Source organism: Nipponia nippon, unplaced genomic scaffold (genome assembly GCF_047370975.1).
Source record: "Nipponia nippon isolate SJK-2023a ecotype South Korea unplaced genomic scaffold, ASM4737097v1 scaffold_6, whole genome shotgun sequence".
NCBI lineage: Eukaryota > Metazoa > Chordata > Aves > Pelecaniformes > Threskiornithidae > Nipponia > Nipponia nippon.
Window position 1 is genome coordinate 11,099,870 of NW_028262380.1, and position 19,372 is coordinate 11,119,241.

General features: G+C 38.7%; 1 protein-coding gene across 4 annotated transcripts in view; it reads left to right on the forward strand.

Annotated features, from left to right (window-relative positions):
* Window positions 1–19,372, forward strand: part of DOK7 (docking protein 7) — a 71,366-nt gene that overhangs the window by 9,574 nt on the left and 42,420 nt on the right. For all 4 annotated transcript variants that reach the window (XM_087737750.1, XM_087737753.1, XM_087737752.1 and 1 more), the window contains 2 exons: window positions 10,665–10,784; window positions 18,529–18,636. In XM_087737750.1, the coding sequence (XP_087593876.1) occupies window positions 10,665–10,784; window positions 18,529–18,636 (228 nt within the window). The remainder of the gene's footprint in view (window positions 1–10,664; window positions 10,785–18,528; window positions 18,637–19,372) is intronic.

Consider the following 19,372-nt stretch of genomic DNA (forward strand, 5'->3'; position numbering starts at 1 on the left):
TTTTTCTTTCATGCTTTTTCCAGAAGGACTGTTCAGTACTGACTGACGAAGCATTTGCAACACACATTGTCCAAAGAGTCCATTTCTTAGATATACTGCAGTTTTGAGAGGGATATTGTGATAGGGTATGCAGAACAGACAGTTAGGACTCCTTACTAAATGTGATTTTTATGATAATGTTGATGAATGGATATGACTTCAGTTCTGGTTTTCATTCTTGAAAGCATAAAAGTAAGTGGTATTTGCAGATCAAAATGAAATGTACTGACTTATTTATCACCCATTCTGTGTGGAAGGATCTTTCTTTAGTGGCTGCCTGAACCAAAGAATTTAGAAAATGCCTGGTTCACTACTAGAACTGAGTACTTTGCCTGCTTATTTGTGCTGATTGTCTTCATAGAATTGTTAAGGTTGGAAAAGACCCTTAAGATCATTGAGTCCAACTGTTAACCTAACACTACCAAGTCCACCAGTAAAGCATGTCCCTAAGTGCCACATCTGCACATCTTTAAAATACCTCCGGGGATGGGGACTCCACCATTTACCTGGGAAGCCTATTCCAATGCTTGATAACCCTTTCAGTGGAGAATTTTTTCCTAATATCCAATCTAAACCTCCCCTGGCACAACTTGAGGCTGTTTCCTCCTGTCCTGTCACTTGTTACTTGGGAAAAGAGACCGACCCCCACCTTGCTACAGCCTCCTTTCAGGTAGTTGTAGACAACTTGCAACTAGCCAGTAAATTTCTGTTGTGGTGGTTATTGTTACAGTCAAACCACCTCAATGCGTAACGTGGCTGCAAGGAGGTGCACAGGATGAGGCTGGATTTCTAAACAGAGTGCTGTCAGGAATGATGGATGAATGACGAAGTAAGTGTCTCTAGTGTTTAGTACAAGACCTTGCTCCCTGGAAAGATTCCCCAAGGATGTAGGGACCACTGATATTGCTCTAGTAATCTGCATGGCCTTATGAGCTCTGCAGATGAGCAAAGACAAGGGTCTGCAGGAGGTAAGTAGCAAGAAATCTGATGGCTGAGCCAGTCTCCTTCCTGATGGATTCTTGTCCGTTTGAAGGCATCTCCACCACAGCTTCCTCGGAGGCCCTGTAGAGCCTTGCTTTGAGGCATGCAATATATGCTCCTCAGTTGTATGGCTTGCCTAAATCTTGTGTTCATCCATTTAGTATTTGCTGTTAGAGGATTGCCTGTATCCAGAAACCTGAATATAGCATCTCCACAGGCACTGTTTTGAGGTCACCTAACTTCCAAGTATTCAGCAACAAGGCAGTTAAGATATAAGCGTAAAGAATGAAGGTACATTTCAGTAGGATCTAGCTAACATACTCAATCCTGAATTGTTATGTTTAATAAAACCTATCTGTTCTCTTCATTTACTTTTGTAATGAAATGGTTCTATTTTATTGACTATGTACTGTTATGATTGGAATGGAATATATTAGATTACTAGTGTATCACCCTACAGTTCTGTGTATTGCTCATGTTATGTTAAAGATGTGTATTTCCCCAAATAAAATCAGACCAGTAAGTAATATGAAATGTTTTTATGTGACATAAAAAAAATGTTCAGTAGCCCATATGGTGAATATAGATACCTCAGTTTGTGCATTACACTTTCATTACAGTGTTTAGGGAATCACAGTTTCAGTCTTTTCATTCTTAATTGGCTTTTGTAGTAAATGCTAACATATGTTATAGCATTACTAATATGCTAGGAACCTTCATTTACTGTTAATTGATTTGAAAGAAAATTTTATGCTTTAATACATAGAATATCACCAGTTCACACTAATGCTCTAATTTTGAAAGCTAGCAAGTAAATGAACAAAAATATTAATCTGAAATAACTTTCTGGCAATTTTTGCTTAGTTGTTTGGTGGTACAAATGAATGCTGTAATTTACTTTGAAAGATTAGTAGTGCTTTAGTACAGAGAATTTGCCGTAGCAGTTGTGTTATTAAAGTGTTGATGAGAAACTGCTGATCTGGTTATGCAGCAGTGTTACAGAATGCTAATTATTAAGTTTCTACGATATAGTAAGAAGCTTTTTTTTTTTTTTTTTTTTTTTTTTTTTAGAATGAGATCAGAAAGAAACTTGCAGTTTGGATGTCACACATGCCTAAATATCACAGAATACTTGAGGTTGGGAGGGACTTCTGGATGTTACCTTCTCCAACTCCCCTGCTCAAAGCAGGGTCAGCTAGAGCAGTTTGCCCAGGACCATATCCAGTCAGGTTTGAATATCTCCAAGAATGGGCACTGTACAACTTCTGTAAACAATTTCTTCCCATGTTCTGGTGTATCAGCTGGTCCTCCCAGTTTTGTATCTTCTGCAAACTTGCTGAGGGTGCACTCTGTCCCATCATTCAGGTCATTAATGAAGATGTTAAACAGCATTAGCCCCAGTGTTGATGCCTTGCATACACCAGTTGGTGACTGGCCTTCAGCTGGACTTCGCGCTGCTGAGCCTGGCAGTTTAGCCAGTTTTCATTCCACTTCACTGTTTACTCATCCATTCTGTACTTGATCAGTTTGTCAATGAATATGTTATAGGAGATGGTGCTGAAATCCTTGCTGAAGTCAAAGCAAACAATATCTTCTGCCTCATTCACCAAGCTAGTCATTTTATCAAAGACTATCAGACTGGTTAGGCATTATTTCCCTTCTGTAAATCCATACTGACTACTCCCGGTCAGGATCTTGGGAATGGCATCTAAGATTATTTGCACCACCACCTACCTTGGTCTGTGGTTCCCTGAATCCTCCTGCTTGAAGACAGAAGTCACATCTGCTTTTTTTTCCCCCTGCAGACCTCAGGCACACCATTCCACCCCCAAGTCTCCACAACCTTCCAAAGATAATAGAGTGTCCTTGCACTGACACTAACCAACTCCCTCAGCACCTGTGAATGCATCCCATAAGGCCTCATGGGCTTGAATATGTTCAATTTGTTTAAATGTTCCTTAACCTGGTCTTCTTCCACCAAGGGAAAGTTGTAGTTTTTCTAGATTTTCCCACAAGTCTCAAGGCCCTGGGATTCCTGATGAAGGAATTGAATCTTGTCAGTAAAGACCGAGGTGAAGATGACCTTGAGTACCTCAGCCTTTTTCATGTCCTTTGTCAACAGGCCCACCATCCCATTCAGCAGTAGGTTGAAGTTTTCCCTAGTTTTCCTTTTGCTGCTGATATACTTGCAGAAGCCCTTCTTGTTCCCTTTCACATCCCTCCCCAAATTCAATTCCAGGTAGAGCTGGGCTTTCCTAACCCCATTCTTGTGTGCTTGTACAGTGTGTCTGTATTCCTCCTGCATCATCTTGGTCACTCTACTTCTACCCTACCTATGCTTTCTTTTTATGTTTGAGTTTTGTATGGAGTTCCATGTTTACCCATACAGGCTTTCCTGCCACATTTTCTTGATTTGAACTTGCAGGAGGTGATCCTTGAAAATCAGCCAGCTCTCCTGGATCCCACTTCTCACCAAGACTGTATCACATGGGATTCTTCCAAATAAATTCCTGAACAGGCCAAAGTCTGCTCCTGCAGACTAATTCTAGGAAGTGGGAGTGAAGACCCTAGATTCTGTTCACTGCTCCTAAGCTTAAATGCTTAGTTCCCAAACTTAAATCTTAGTTGTATAAGAAAGCCCAGAAATAATGGAGTATATAAATAGCCCTTCATTTATGTTCTTTAGTTAAATTGTGGCATTTCTTCTGTAACTTGGTCTAGATTTGATGTAATTGCTGTGCTCCAAGAATTTAAACTGATTTGGGCTTATTGAGTGTTGCTGTATCTTATCTCCACATTGCAGAAAACCTAAATGGTTCAGTCCATAGGCCAGGGTGCCAGATGCATAAGGAACATGTAGTATGAAATGAGGATGGATGATACAAATGTGAAACTGTAGTGATTGAGCTTGAAGCACCTGAATTACCTATGTTAGGCTTTTTTTTTTTTCTTCCCTTAAGCTTACACTAATTTCTGATGCAAAATGTTAGGGGTGTAAAAATGAACAAATATGATCCCTTATCTTTCAAGGGGAACTTTTCTGGTTCCAGGAATATATTCTGCATTTCTTGATATATCATTAATTAAAATGGTCTTTGAAGTTGTGGTGAGGCACACGCAAAGAATCTGCCTTCTGAATGACTGTCAACTGTGTCTGAAGGTCCAACACTGTTTTGAACACGTGTTGTCATGACTCTCTAATCCTTTAAGAAGAATCAAAGTGTGAATTAGGCTTAAAATGTGGTCTTGAGTTTTGCAGATCCTTTTATATCTACGATCTTTTAAATCCTTTTAAAATTTCCAACCTAAATTTATGTGTTCATTTATCCTAGATTGTTGTTGTACCAACGTTGTCCTTTACTGTAATGTTCTCTTTCTCTCTGTGATGCTTACCTCCCTAAATATCGAGCATTTATTTATGCTCTCTGTCACTTTTGCTATGTTAAACATACTCAGCTGTTTATCTTCCCTGTAAGATACAAGAGCTCATCAGTAGCTCTCCTGTGTACCTGTGTTTTAAGTATGAATTAATCTCTTTTTTTTTTTTTTTTTTTTTTTGGTTACAGGAGACCATAATTACAGAAAAGTACTTTGGAAAGGGTCCCACTACATTGTTGAGCATTGTATTGATGTTTCTTTTTTATTAAGAAATGTCTGTCTTGATAGCTGAGAACCTTCAGTTGCCATGGAAGGGTGTTTTTACCTCTTGCCCTGCACGTGTGCATTCAAAGGGAGGAACAGCATATTCATTTTGGTACAAAATAGCCTGCCATGGTTGAAAACTCTTTACATATTGAGTTCAAGCTTATCTTGTTAAAAGAGCTGATGCCCTTAACTGAGCACTTAGACCCATCTGCAAGCATAACAACAGTTAAATGTGTTTAGTCTAAATATTTGATTTAATACTGCCACTAGAAAAAAATTGTTTTTATAAATAGGACCTGACTAAAAATATGACTGGTTATTCTTAACAGAAAAGTATTGGTAAAGGGAAAGACCATCTTTCTTCGGGCATCTGACTCTTTTATCTCATTCCTCTGAAATTCTTGAGGAATAGGACAAACAAGTAGTGTTCAGGTAAAAAACCTTATATGTTATTACAGAAGTTGTTTTAATTCCCAAACGAAAGCACTCTCCATTACCCTGTCATAGAAACATCATATAATATTATGCAGACTCTCTTATTAATGTTACTTTCTTATAGGTTAAAGTATATCTGTGCTCCCGTTCTTCCTGTGAAGCTCTGAATGCAGAGGATTAGTGAATTTAAGTTTTAAATACCACTGTAATAAATACCTTACTAAAAGGAACTTGTGATTTTGTAGTTAGATTGCCTTTCCTCTCCACAAAAAAACCCATGAAGCCCCAAACAGAAGCAGAGCTTATTTTTGGATATTTCTGTGGTAGAACTGGGGTCTAAAAGGATCTGAATCTGTCTTAGCTTTCTGTTCCTTGCTTCCTCACAAAATTTTTCATAAATATAAAATACTTAATTATGTTTTTGAATTAGTTACTCAGTACAGGTTTTGTTCAACTCCGAAGGCTTTGGTGCTCAATTCAGATAGAGGGAAACCATCTGAAATAATGCTGAGATTTCAAAAATTAAATCTAGGTGCATTTTCAAGACGGATAACATCAGTTTATTCTTAAATAGGAAAAAGAGTATTTACATTCTGAACTTCTCTTGTTCTTAATATCACAATTGTACTGCTAGAGATTAGAAAATCCTTTCGTCTCCTTCTGACATCCACAAATAAGTTAATCTCTATGGCTTCCCCTGCCCCAGACTCTCTGTAGCTGAAACTCAATCACACATACCATTTGTGAAGAGAGGAGAAGGAAAAAAAAAAAAAAAAAAAAAGGCATCTGGGCCTAGGAGTCAATTGAGAGGTTTACTTAGAATCATTTAGGTTGGAATAGACCTTTAAGATCATTGAGTCCAACCACAAACCTAATACTGCCAAGTCCACCACTAAACCATGTCCCCAAGTGCCACATCTACCTGTCTTTTAAATACCTCTGGGGATGGGGACTCCACCACTTCCCTGGGCAGCCTGTGCCAGTGCTTGACAAACATTTTAGTGAAGAAATTTTACCTAATATCCAACCTAAACCTCCCCTGGCACAACTTGAGGCTGTTTCCTCTTGTCCTATCACTTGTTACTTGGGAAAAGAGACCGACCCCCACCTCGCTACAGCCTCCTTTCAGGTAGTTGTAGAGAGCAATAAGGGCTCCCCTGAGTCTTCTTTTCTCCAGACTAAACAACCCCAGTTCCCTCAGCCGCTCCTCACAGGACTTGTGCTCTAGACTCTTCAGCAGCTTCATTGCCCTTCTCTGAGCACGCTCCAGCACCTCAATGTCCTTCTTGTAGCGAGGGGCCCAAAACTGAACACATTAGTGAAACAGGCTGGAAAAAAGGAGCCTCTTACTTTCCTAAGTTGCTAGCTCAATTAGTGTGCACTGATTAAAATGACCAGTTGCCAGGAGAACCTTGACTTGGAGGGTAGGGTATTAAAAGGCCATGTCAGTGCTGTGAGAATTCAGGCTCTCCAATGGTCAAGTACTTCAGGATTAGTTTCCAGAGCCTAGTTTGAAGCTGCCTCATGTTTTCTGACAGCATGTCCTAGAAAAGAGGAATTTGTAGGACCCTTGGTGCCCTTTGAAAGGACAAATGATACTGCTGCTGCTAGTTGCAGGATAAGCAGTATTTCTGTGATCTTTTTGATGTTTTGATGAAATTAGGTGCTCCTTCCCTTCTTACTTTCTAAGACTTCTGCAAGTGGCTCTTAAAAATCATTCTGAAATAGTGGAAGTGGCTACCAGCATATCTGGAAGGGTCAAAGGAGAAGAGGAGGGGGGAATTTATTTGAAAATTAGAAGCAATAGAGGTGGTTGAACTGGGGCAACATCTGGAATTTCTTTAAATATTCTGGGTTGCGTAGATTAAAACTTCTTTTTATGTGCAGATATTGTTCTGTTGCTGTCTCCTACTTAGGCCTACTGCAGACAACAAACATTCTTATCTTCTTTTTAGTAGTCATGCCCGTGCCTTAGTTGGCGATAATAGGAACACCTGTTGTCATTTTCACCAGAGAGAAGAGAAGCCTGAGCCATGCATGCAGCCTGAGATACCTTCTAAAGGGGGTTGCTCAAGGCCAGGATTGAGACATGCTGGTTGGACAACATGATGATTGCCATGAACTGAACTACCATGGTTCATACCTGTCGGGTAGCTAAAAGACTTCTGGCTCTAGCATTGACTGGCACCTGCTAGGAGTAATAATTCATGGGAAGGGACTGACTCTTCCTCCCTGCTTTCACACACAGTACTGAGATTTAAGTAATTTTTGGTTATTGTGCATTTTCAGGGCGCGTTTGCCCATGGGTTTGCTTTTTCAATGTGATGAATTAAAATCAAACATTAGCAAGATTTAATAATACCTGGAAGTTTTATGAAATTGGCAACTTCTCTTGAACGTTTGGGAGACTGTACAATGCTTTACTGATAACTGCCACAGAGCACTGGCTTAGTGTTTCAGCCTTGTGCAAGTGGTTGCAGGCTGCTTTTCACAGTCTCCTACCCCATGGAGAGAGAGAGAGTGAGTGAGTGAGTGAGCTCTTCAGTCTAGTAAACAGCTGCACGGTATTACAGTGATGCATACCACATATTCCTCGGCTTCCAAATGCTTGTGCACCAAGTCTGTTCCAACACATGACTGAGATGTGTAATTTCTAGTAGGGAATTTCTCAGCTTTCTCAAGAAAGCAGGAAAGAAATTAATTGCTGGTTTTTACGTATGCTTTTAAAACATATCTTGGTTAAGCCTTACCTATTCATTCGTCTCACCTGATGTGTTTTGCAAGGACCCCCAGACTTCTTGTCTTTCAATCTAGTTCTACCTAGCAAAACAAGAAAGAAAACGTTTCCTGTGAGAGTCGATCAGTGATTATGGTGATCATGTGAATAATAGAATCTACAAAGAAGTACTTTACACATGTGTATATGTGGATTTGTATCCACATGCACACGTGCGTACGCTGTTTGCACTAGTTATATAAAGGCCACCACGTTTGGTTTTGAGATTTCCAAATGCGTGATAGCTCTTTGCAGAAATCATCCTTTGAGTTAAGCAGCTAACTCACGTGCACACATTTACTTTTTTATTTCCATTAAAGTCAAAGGCTTGTTGAGCCTCTTAGGAGTTTAAGTAAGATTCTTGACAATAGAGATAAAAGAACAAAGTGTCCAGATGTACTCTTTATGTACAGAAATATTTGAGAAATCTTGTTTTCCTCAATGGCAACATGGATGCGTAGGATTCTGCCAAATTATCAAGCCGCGGAGTATATCCCTGTGCTTGAGATATGAAAGTCCTCTGTTATGTTGTCTCTACGTCCTGCTTACTTATTGTGCATGGGATGGGAAGGTCATGTGTTCAGAGTCCAGCAAAGCCTTGTGCTGCCCTGCTCCCTCCAAAAAGGCATGTCTTCTGGCATCAGTGTGGTTCACGGGGGAAGAGTCAAACCATCTAAGATCAGGCAAACTGATTTCCCTAGGCTCCTTCTACTCCGCGGGGGGAGGAGAAGGCAGCTGAAAGGAAGAGGTGAATTTCAAATCATTCCTGAATAAGTACTTCACCCAGCTCTTTAATACAGAGTTCTCTCACTCTTTGGCATCTCTTGGGGAGGGGAAATGGGAGAAGACTGTCAGTGAGTCACCACCAGAAACTTTCATACCTGTCAGACTGCATGATTAGTGTTGTAATCGCCTAGATGGTCTTTGATACTGAAGCCAGGGTGTGTGTGTGCCATGAGGAAACATGGGACAAACTTGTTTTTAAAAACAATAATAAAGAACCGTACCACAGAAGTGCAGAGTTAAGTAGGCTTTACTCTGATTTACATTTCATGAGCTATTGTGTATTCATCTTTTCAGTTGCTTAAACATAGCTTAGTGTTTTAAAATTTGTCTGTCCTCAGTTTCAAGTAATATGTTTGAGACCTCGTCTCTAGAAATGATTGGCAAGCCAGCCCTTAAATATAAATGTAACTTCTACCAGCAAGTGAATTCTAATTCCAGTTGAATTTATAGCAGTTCATCAAATGAAATAAACTCTACCAGGAACAGGATTTCTGTTTCTTTGGCTGGAGAAGTTTTGGTCAGTAAGATCTGAAGAGGAACAAATGTGGTGGAGCGACAAATCAAGTTGCAGAGATGCTGTTAACGATGTTGTCTTTAATAGATTTAAGCAGAGCAGGCAGAGACTCAGACGTGACATAAACTGAGAATGACAAGAGTGTGGACCAGAATATGCTTTTCCTAGAGTGGTCAGTTTACTTCTTGCTGGCTACAGCTAATTTACTAAAATAGTTAATTTGGTTTGTGGTCCACTCTTTATTATCCCCTTTGTTTGAATCCTATAGCCCTTTGTCAAGCAGTCAAAAGTGTATCCATTGCTTAAGTGAAATGTGAATATCCTGTTGGACAGGACATGGCATATGTGTGGAATGTGATGGGGATGCAGGCATTCTGGTCAAGACTAGCTCTGCTGCTTTAAGTAAAATTGGCAAAAATATGTATGCGACTCAGAATTGGCTAGAGACATGCAGAAGTCAAACTTATGTCCAGATTAGGGGCCCAAGTCCCTAGGAAAGTAATATGCAAAACCCTACTGCAGGTCTAGGATTTGGTATTGTGGTTTTCTAGTGTGCATGGCTCTGGTGAACTGGCAGAACTTCTTCAAGGCCTGTGTACTAATTTAATTTCCTTTTGTATCTGGTTATTGTGGGTTTTTTTCCTGAATCACTGGTTACTGGGGTGGTCTTTTGCCTGATGTTTTAAGATCATCAAAAAGGTCAACTAGACTTTTTTTTTTTTTTTTCCTGATGTGAGTAATATTTGGACTGACAATTCTCAAATAAAATGTTCTGTGGAGCACTTCCAGTCTTGTGTGTTGTCCATGTAGCTACATATCATGCAACTCAGAACTTGTTTGTTTACTTAGTGATTCTCATTCTAATTTTGCTTGGGGCTATTCTTAATGAATGGAAAGCAAAATATCAGAATAGAGCAAAGGGTAAAGATCTGATGACAACCTGTGGAGTCATGTTACATTCTGTTAATAGTAGACACACAGGACTTAGTCTAGGAAAATGTATGATATAATCTAGCAATATAACCAAATCCTAACTCATTGGGATATAAAAAGCTGCTCTTGCTTAAAATTGCGTAAAAGTAGAATTAACTTGATTCATTTTGATGAAGACATTTTAAGTATCCCTGACGCTTGCATAGCTAAGATTTGATCTACAAAATTTTAGGGCTAAGTAAGAATAAAAGACCCAGACAGCTGTTGAGCGTATGGCTTGTATGTTGGCATCGCTCTAATTGCCTGAATCTCAGAAAATTAGCATAAGTGATTAGGTAGCTATTGAATTTATGTGTATGTTTGTGATGTAGTGCGTGTGCGCTGACCTGAATTTTTTCTTTTTATTTCTTTTCTCTGAAGAACATGTCTTGTTGATTTCTTTTCATGGCTTGCACTTAATACTCTTTTGATTGCTATATTATAAATAGCTTCAGTTAAATTTATTTCTAATGTATCTAGGTGAAAAACACATATTTATATTGTGCTTTCTTGCAGGGGCTGGAGTTTTTTTCCTTTCTTGTGCTGAAGGAGAGCAGATCAGCTTTCTATTCGACTGTATCGTCCGTGGCATCTCCCCGACGAAAGGCCCTTTTGGTTTGCGTCCAGTCCTACCAGGTTAATATAGGAAGTATAGAGTAACCAAGCAAAGTAGGAACTTGCTATGTCTAGCACTTATTGCTGTGATTGTAAGAACAGCTTGCAAACACTAAGGGTGTAGAAAGTGCAAAGTGTTTTTCATTCTGAAATGTCACAGTACAGATTTATCAGTTGAATGTACCCAGTTTCCCCTGCTGCTCTGGCTCATTCATATTTCTAGTGGTATTGCTAACTTCAGCCTTCTCTTATTTAACAGTACTGAAATATGGCAATTTGAATTGAAACGAACCCTAACCTTTAGTTTTAAACTTACACAGTTCAACCTGGATCCATGTCTGCATTACTATTTTGATAGTTTAATGGAAAACTAACTTCTAGAGCATTTTGAGTTCACTCAAACCACTTAAAACTAAGTCTTGCCAGCCTTAGAAAACTTTGTCAGGCCTCCACATCACTTTTCAGTTTTGCTGCTTGAGTTTTTCTGATGTGCAAGGATTAAATTCCTTTTCCTGTCTTATGGTAAATGCTGCATGTGCTGTAACGTTCAGAGAGGAAATTAGGTGGCATCATACTAAGCCCTGTTGCCTTTTGACTTTAGCAGATGAAGAAATGTAATATTGAGCTGGAATGACTATGTCAAACAGGGCAAGAGTGTGGAAATGAGACTGCAGAAAAATATCTGTGAATTGGCAGTGGGATATAGTGGGAATAGGCTGCAAGAATGGTGAAGGATGAGGTGGGATTTGTGGGAAATACTTAGAGATTCTGTTTAAGTGTTAGGCAGTTAATAGGTGTTTGTTGGTTTTATTGCTGTTTTATGATTAAGATAATTGCAGGAAGGAAATGTGATGGAAAAGTTTGGAACTGGATGTGAAACTTGTGAAAACAAATTATGAAAAGTTAGTTAAAGTAAATGCAGTAGACACAAGGCTCAGTTCATCTCTTCTTTCCCGTAGTTGTAACACTGAAGTAAATAAAATAATCAAGCAGAATAGTGGGCAATAAAACCTCATTCTTCTTGTATGATGATCTGTGTTTGCATTCAACTAAGTGGAGTGTTAAAAAAAGCAAACAACAAAAAAACAACAACAGAAACCTAAAAACCAGTCCTGATACTTAAAGCTTTACTATTGAATTCATATTTTTCTGCATATCTAAAACTGTATTACACATATACAACTCCTAAGTCTTTCATCTAACAAAAATTTATGTCCAGAAAAATTAAGCCGACAAGCAACTATTCTGTTGTCTTTTTTTTAATTATTGTTTTTTTAATTTTAATTTTAGATGGCACATTTTTTGAAAAATCTTTTTTTAGAGGCATGTAGAAGTAAATCTGCCTTTGCATCTTAGTGATCAACTCTAGCATTTGTGGGTTGTTATACATAGTCACATAACACGTTCCCTTCCCTCCTTCAAGAGATCTGACCTCACTGAAGTGCAAAAAGTGGATGTGGAGTATCCTCGGGATGACTTGGAGGTTTTTGTAGGGGAAGACCTCTTTTCTGAGGTCTTTTTCATTTGCCTTCTATGCTTGCTGGACTTGCTGCTAAAATGAGGTGAAGATGTACTCAGCCACTCGATTTCACCTTGTTTTCCTGGACAGGAGCAGTGTTCTGTAGGGAACTGTGCTTATGTTCTTGCAGACTCCTCTGCAGCCCTTTTCCAAGCTACTTTGACCCCTCTACCTTACATTTCCCTGTATCTTTACCCTTGTCTCTTCCAGTTTGTTGTCACCCCCTACGTACACATCCCTTCATAGAAGATTTTTATTTTTTATGTTCTCCGTCATTTATTATCCCATGCAGAAGCTTGCACAGAGCTGTTTAAGGCATATGCACATGTACAATACTAGTGATTCATCCATAAACTAATTTTCCTTGTTAAGTATGCTGTTACACAGAATGTACTGTATTGCTTGAAAAGGTCAAGTCTCTGCCAGCTGCATGCTGTATCTGGCAAGAGCATTGAAATTCACCCAACCTTTTCAAAGGGTTAGATAGGAAATAGATTAATCATCTGCATACCTTAGGTAACTAGATCAAAACTTCGAGATTGGGGATTCTACCAAGAAACATCTAGTCAATATTATTCATATTTACTGCAGTGCAGAATGCTACACGGCCTCAGCTGTGCTTTTATATGTTCAATGTTCTGTTTTTGTGTAATTTAAAAGCTTTTCTAGGAAGCAGCCTTCTCTCCACAGTTTGCTGTTTGAATTTGGCTTCTTGCTGTCACCTGTACTTCTCAAACTTAAACATGAAATATGCTTGAATAGCTCTTAGGTATTTTCAAGAAAGGAAAACACACAAAGGGCAGCTGTACAGAGACAAGAATGTAATGTGGTGAAAAAAATATAACATTGACAGTGTTCTTGGACACCAATGCCCTCGGAACAAACATAATCTATAGACGTGATGCAGTCAACATCTGCTTAGTCTGTCTTTGGAAAAAGGGTAATGAATGAAGCCAGTGGCTTCATGTACAAACAGCTCAACTATATGTTTAAATGGAATGCTAAAATATTTAAATGTTAGCATGAAATTAATAAGAAATGATAGAGACTGGTTTGAAGAGGACTGGAAAATGACCAGTTTTCTTACTTTTACTTCCCATAGTGATTCTTTAAACAAATGTAAACTGCCCGGTATCCAAAAGGAGTTTGTAAACTGCATGTGCAAGGGACATTTGCTCAAGTACAATATTCACATCTTCTTTACAGGACTCTAGTTTTAAAAAATATACCTTACTTTCTTAAAAGCTTGGTGATCTTATAACATAGATATGTGATTACTGTATGTATTTTATTATGTCATCTATAAAATATGTAATGAAAAAGCTGTGCAGTGGAACTCGTAAACTTGACTGACCATTGCAAAGTATCAAAATCTGGTCTAATGTCTCATAGCTGACCTGCTTTGAGCAGCAGGTCAGACTAGAGAACTCTCGAGATCCCTTCCAACCTGAATTATTCTGTGACTTTTTGGAAATGGGTATCGAATGAATGTGAATAATCTCATGATAAAAATAATTCTATTATGTGTACATCCAAAATAAATTGGAAAAGAACATTAGATGTTTTACAGTTTACTACTATGTGGTACTTATTTTGGGAGTCCGTTAATTTTGCAAAATTGAACCAAAATACCCCTATTGGTAGCTCCATTAGCAGACTGGAGGTTTTGATTTGTTAAAGGCTGCATGATCAGGTCTCAAATTTAAAATATATGGCATTGAGTGGGAACACAAAGGTAGTGTAGGTATCTGTCGATGTTTTTAGGCAGTGTAGTGTTTTAAATAAAGGACTCAAATGAGTGACAGAATGTCTTTGGGTGGCTTGTTTTCCCCAGCTACAAGTTGGAAGATAATTGCTGTAATTGGCTACTTGCAACTTGCAACTTTTTTTCTTGAGAAGATATTTAGAAAACAGACCAGAGGATTTTATGTTCTTGTCTTGACAGAAGTCTAGGTATTGACAGAGTAATGAATCACTGATTGCATGGTTTATAATCTATACTGAATTTGCATGCATATTATTTGAGAAATGTTTGTTTATCAGGTGTGACTTGAATTCCTTCTTTTCACTAGCAAATTCATCCTGAATGCCAACCATGAACACAGCAAAGGCCCAACAGCCGATCAGTGATATCTTTGACCAGTGGGCAGATCAGTACTCTCTAAATCTGGCTAAGGCTACTGGACAGTCTAGTCCTGCAGGCTGGAAAGACCCCAAGTGTAATGTTGATAGTCTTGATGCTCTCTCTTAATTTTGGAAGCTTTTTCAGGCTGCTTTGTGACTGACTGGAGAGTGTGCAGTGCTGCTTGCTGAGGATCTATCTGATGCTCTTTCTTTTTGTTGAAGCTTGATACACCTTTGGCCATTGCAAGACAGCTCTGTGACTGCCTTCTGCAGTATCTGTACCAAGTGGATCCTCCTCAAACTTTTAGGACATCTTTTCATTCCTCCAGACATCTTACAAGGTGTGGAGATGTTAGCATGAAGGTGAGGGTCCAGGCCTGATTTGCAAATGTGCCTACAGTTACAAAGGAAGAAAGAAAGGAGAGATGTTCAGCCTAACTTACCTAACTTTGTTTAATGAAGTAATTAACCAATGTTGCATTTTAAAGATGCATACAATCAAGCATATATTAGGTAGCTGCTGACTTAACTTGATACAATACATTTTTTCCTGACAGGTGCTTACTGAACAACCCTGGAGCTTTGAATTACTGTAACACTTCATTCGTATGTTACCAAAGCATTCAAAATCTCCCACGATGAGCAGCTGATGTGGCTTTAAGGAATATCCACCAACGTAATATAAAAATAAAATCTCCATCAGAGGCGTTTTTAGTCCAGCCAAATTTGATGTAATCCTTTCCCTTTGCCCGAAAGCAGTGTTTAAGAAAATTTCAATGATTGCCTCACACAAAGTATTTTTCTTCATAGCAAGGGATCCATTTTTGTTTGGAAAATGGTAAAACACTTCCTTAATTGTAGGACCTGAGTGAATCTAACTGCCTAGATTCCATGGCAGTAAATCACGTTATAGGACACATTTGTTTAGAGTTTGGGAAATGAAGGTACTAATTGCTCTTAGAGTTGTTGGAGCTACTGTAGGATGTTGTATGGGTAGAAGCTGTGTGAACTTCCTTGGACAGCTGTCTCAGTACCGGTCATGCTGCTTCTGTCCTCCTAAGTTAGTAAAATGGCAAATTACTACACAGTTATTTAGAGGCTTTGTATTGTGCATGCACAAGGCATAGGATGATGCCAACAAATCCAACAGTAAAGTTGGAAAAAACCCTTGTTTTTACCATTTTTTAGGCCATATTTCTACACTCATATGACAGGAGGTCATAGGTTATGCCCTCCAGTAAGGACTGGTCTCTAAAAGTTGGCTGCCAGTGACTTCAGTCCTTAGTCTAATCTTGTAGCAAAACCTCCTGATTAGTGCTTGGTAGACTGTAACCAAAAATACTGGTATAAGAATCTACTGCTCCTGGAGAATAGTATTGTGTGTGTTTGCCATAGAAGTCTTGCTTATTAGCAGAGAAGATTAAAGGCAAATCAAAGACTTCAGTAAGACTGATGGACAATTATTGTTTAATAACTGCCTAAGACTTTAAGTCTATATATGTTTGGCAGGTTTTGAAGTTGTTTGTCTAGATATTTCCTAGTACTTACTGAGAAAGGATTCTTCTAATCAATCTTCCACAAAACTGGGCACAGCACATAACTATGAACCCAATTTTATATACACCCCTTTTATATATAGACAATCCTTAAGGGGAAGTTTAACCAAAAAATTATCAGTCTTGTTGGACAGACAGTATGCCTAGAGATTTCATGTTGTTGGGTGAAACCTGTTGTGTTCTGTAGCTGTGTAGCTGATACGGAATTTGGCTTCTAGAAGCAATTGAACATGTGAAATGCAAACTTACTGATTTGCTTCAACTTCCCTCCTACTTCCCCATCTTGTATTATAGGCTATTTTTGCAAGATCAGTTGCTTGACCAGTTTTTTTAATATCTTTTGCTGTCTGTAAGAGGGATATCAGTCACTAAAAAACTAATAGTTGTGTATTTGCCCTAGTAACATTCTGAAAATCTATATTTATCCAGTAATCTTATTCTGAGGAAAGTAGAATGATCTTTCCTACTGGCAGTTCTTTGCTGTGGGAAGGGTTAGTGTCTGTTGCATCTTGGTTTGACTAATCTGTTGATCTGTTATGCCAACTTTATACTCAAAGTGCTCGTGGAACATCTTTGTTGAACCTTTTTGGACATAAGGGCATTTAACTAGATACAGCAGAGTAACTGGAGCAGAGGACATTCAAAAATAGATTCAAGCAGCAGCATGTAACACTGTATGCCATTGCGCAGATCCTTGCATAGACCTGTCTGGGTTGCACCATAGGTGCTGGTGGCCAAAGCTTGTATTTTCCTTTGGCAGAGGTCCATATGGGAGCATTGGGGGTTTCGTTTGAGTAAGCAGTTACACAGGTTTGACTAGTCAATGCTTAATATGTGTTGTATTGCAGGGGAAATTGGAATGGAAACCTAGTGAAATAATCTATATCAAACAGTCCTCTTTTCTGTTCTTAAAGTTAAATTTGGAAGGTGTCAGGCACTGACATCAAGCACTGTTTGAGCTGGGAGACACAGAGGTCACAGACCCTGTTTGTCACAGGCATTGTTGCCTTATTCCTGTTAGAACATCTTTGATTTCCAACATATGCTGTTACAGAAGGACTCTGTGTGTGTCTGGCTTTTCCTGCTAATCTCATCCAGACTGCAGACTGCTAAAGGTGGAAACCCCCTCTACGTGGGAAAGAAAGTTCAGCATTGTCACTTCTGCTCCTGTGACACACTTGGATCTATCTAGGGCAGGTCAGAAAGTGAATGCAGTTAGGGAGGAGAAATATGGCAGCTTATTTCTCAGGTGTAGGGACTCCCATGGAGCTTCAGCTCACCTGGAAATGCTCCTTCCCCTGATTGTGAGCTTGCTTTGACTGTTGTGTTGCCAAAATCAAACCCAAGTCTTTTAAAACGGAAAGACCTGGAATGAAAAAGATATTTTTCTTTCATCATTTCAACCATTTTTTACCTTACTAACTCAACCACAGCAATGTGTAGCCCTTTTCATCCTTTTTTCCCCCTTATTAAATGATTCAGTGATTAAATGTTTTTGTGGTGTGCTACTACTACCCAGTTGATCAGATATACAAAAGCAGCAGTTGTGGCAAAGTTAATCTGTTTTATCTGTCATTAATTCCTTTCCCCATATAATTAGTAAGAACTACTGAAATTTCTGATGATGAACAAGTTAGCAGACCATATCTTTTGCAGCTGCTGAATATGACACACTCCTCAGTGCTGTTTGAAGAAATCTGTACTATTTCTCTTGGGATAATGGTTATGATTATTTCCAGCACCTGGCTGTATTGTTGTGCCTGGTTGGAAACAAAATGGTTCAGAGGAAACTGGTCTATTTTTCTGACGAAAGTTCTTCCACATTCTGTATAACTTTTGGTCTTTCTATTGGAATGGAAGGAGCCTTCTTCAGTGAAGTAATTTCAGCTGGAATGGAAAACTCATAAAATCCCCTATAGTATATTTTAGTAGTGGTTTTTACCATTTTGACTCATCTTGTATTAAACATAGAGAGCCAGCAGGTTGCTTATTTCATCTCTGACTTCTGAACTTAATGACCTTTTGAACATCAAGCTTGAGAGTGATGTCTTTGTAAACAGGTGATCTGGATTGGAAGGTATCAGATAGTTTAATCACTGTGAGTCTATGATGTAGATTTGTAAATTTGTAGGGTGAAAAATTTGGTCTTTCTCGATGATAAAATTCCCAATGAGTTCAGTGAAGTCAGGAGACATTTTAGAGGTCACATATTAGTTTTCAACTCTTCTAGACCTGCTGGATGCTAATTATCTTTGTAGGTATTGCCTTTGGTGCTGTGCTGTTCTGCATTCTGTCCCTGTTGGTAACTCTTACAGATATTGGGTATAATCTCTGAAAGTTTTTGACACTTAAAATTATAACTTATTATGTAGCATTTCTCCAGGATGTGCTTGAAGGTAGATTGTCCCATACATTTTCTGATCAGCTTTTTTCTTCTCCTGTAGTAGAAGCTCAATCATAAGAACAAAGTATCTAACATAAGACTATGTCTTTTTTTTCCCCTTCTTTTTATATATTTTCCATGTTTCTTCTTATTTATTTATTTATTTTCTGTTCCTTTTTAAAGATCCAAGTACAAATCCAGCCTACTCAGAAGAAAGATTGGCTCATGAAGCTTTGCAATTAGAAAAGCGCTTGAGCTTGCTGTCCCATACAAGTCGCCAGGGCAGTGCAGGTAAGAAAAATCTTTAATTAAAAAAAAAAAAAAATGGTATTCCTTCTTTCCCAGGTTTTAGAAATGTACATGTATATAATTATGAGACGCTGAGGTTAAAAGAAAAATAATAGAGAAACGGTCAAGGTATTTGATTTGGCTGCTGTTGCTTGTGAGGCAGTTCTTTAACAGCATTGTCTGAAGTCCATTGATGTGGATTGGAGTTTTTTAGCTGAGCAGAGCGAGTTTTGGATCAAATACTATTAACACAGAAAAATTCTTTAGTATGCTGAATCCTACTGACTTTGTGCATGTGCAATGTCAAAAGAACAGTCTGCGTCAAGTTTGACATCTGCTTAAGTACTTGACTCACTCCAACCTGCAAGGTGAACTGACTTGTGTAGTTCACATATCAGGCTTACAGCAGATTTTTGTAGTAAAACCTAGGACTCCTGTGCTTTGGTTCCAAGTGTTATTATTCTTGCTCTTTGTGATGGTATCTGTGCACGTCCCTTCTGGAGTTGTTTATGTGTCAAAGTAGAATTGGTGTCTAGCACTGGATTTGTAAAAGGGCCTATGCCCTGAACTGCCATTTGAATTGTTTAATAACAGAAGTTAGATCTTCAAAACATCTGCTTTGCTCTTGACTCTAAAGCCTACAAGCCTAAAAATGGCCCTGTGAAGATCCTCAGGAGCTTAATTATGTGCTTCCATACATGTCCATGGCTACTTTAATCTTGACAGTGCTGAGTAATGT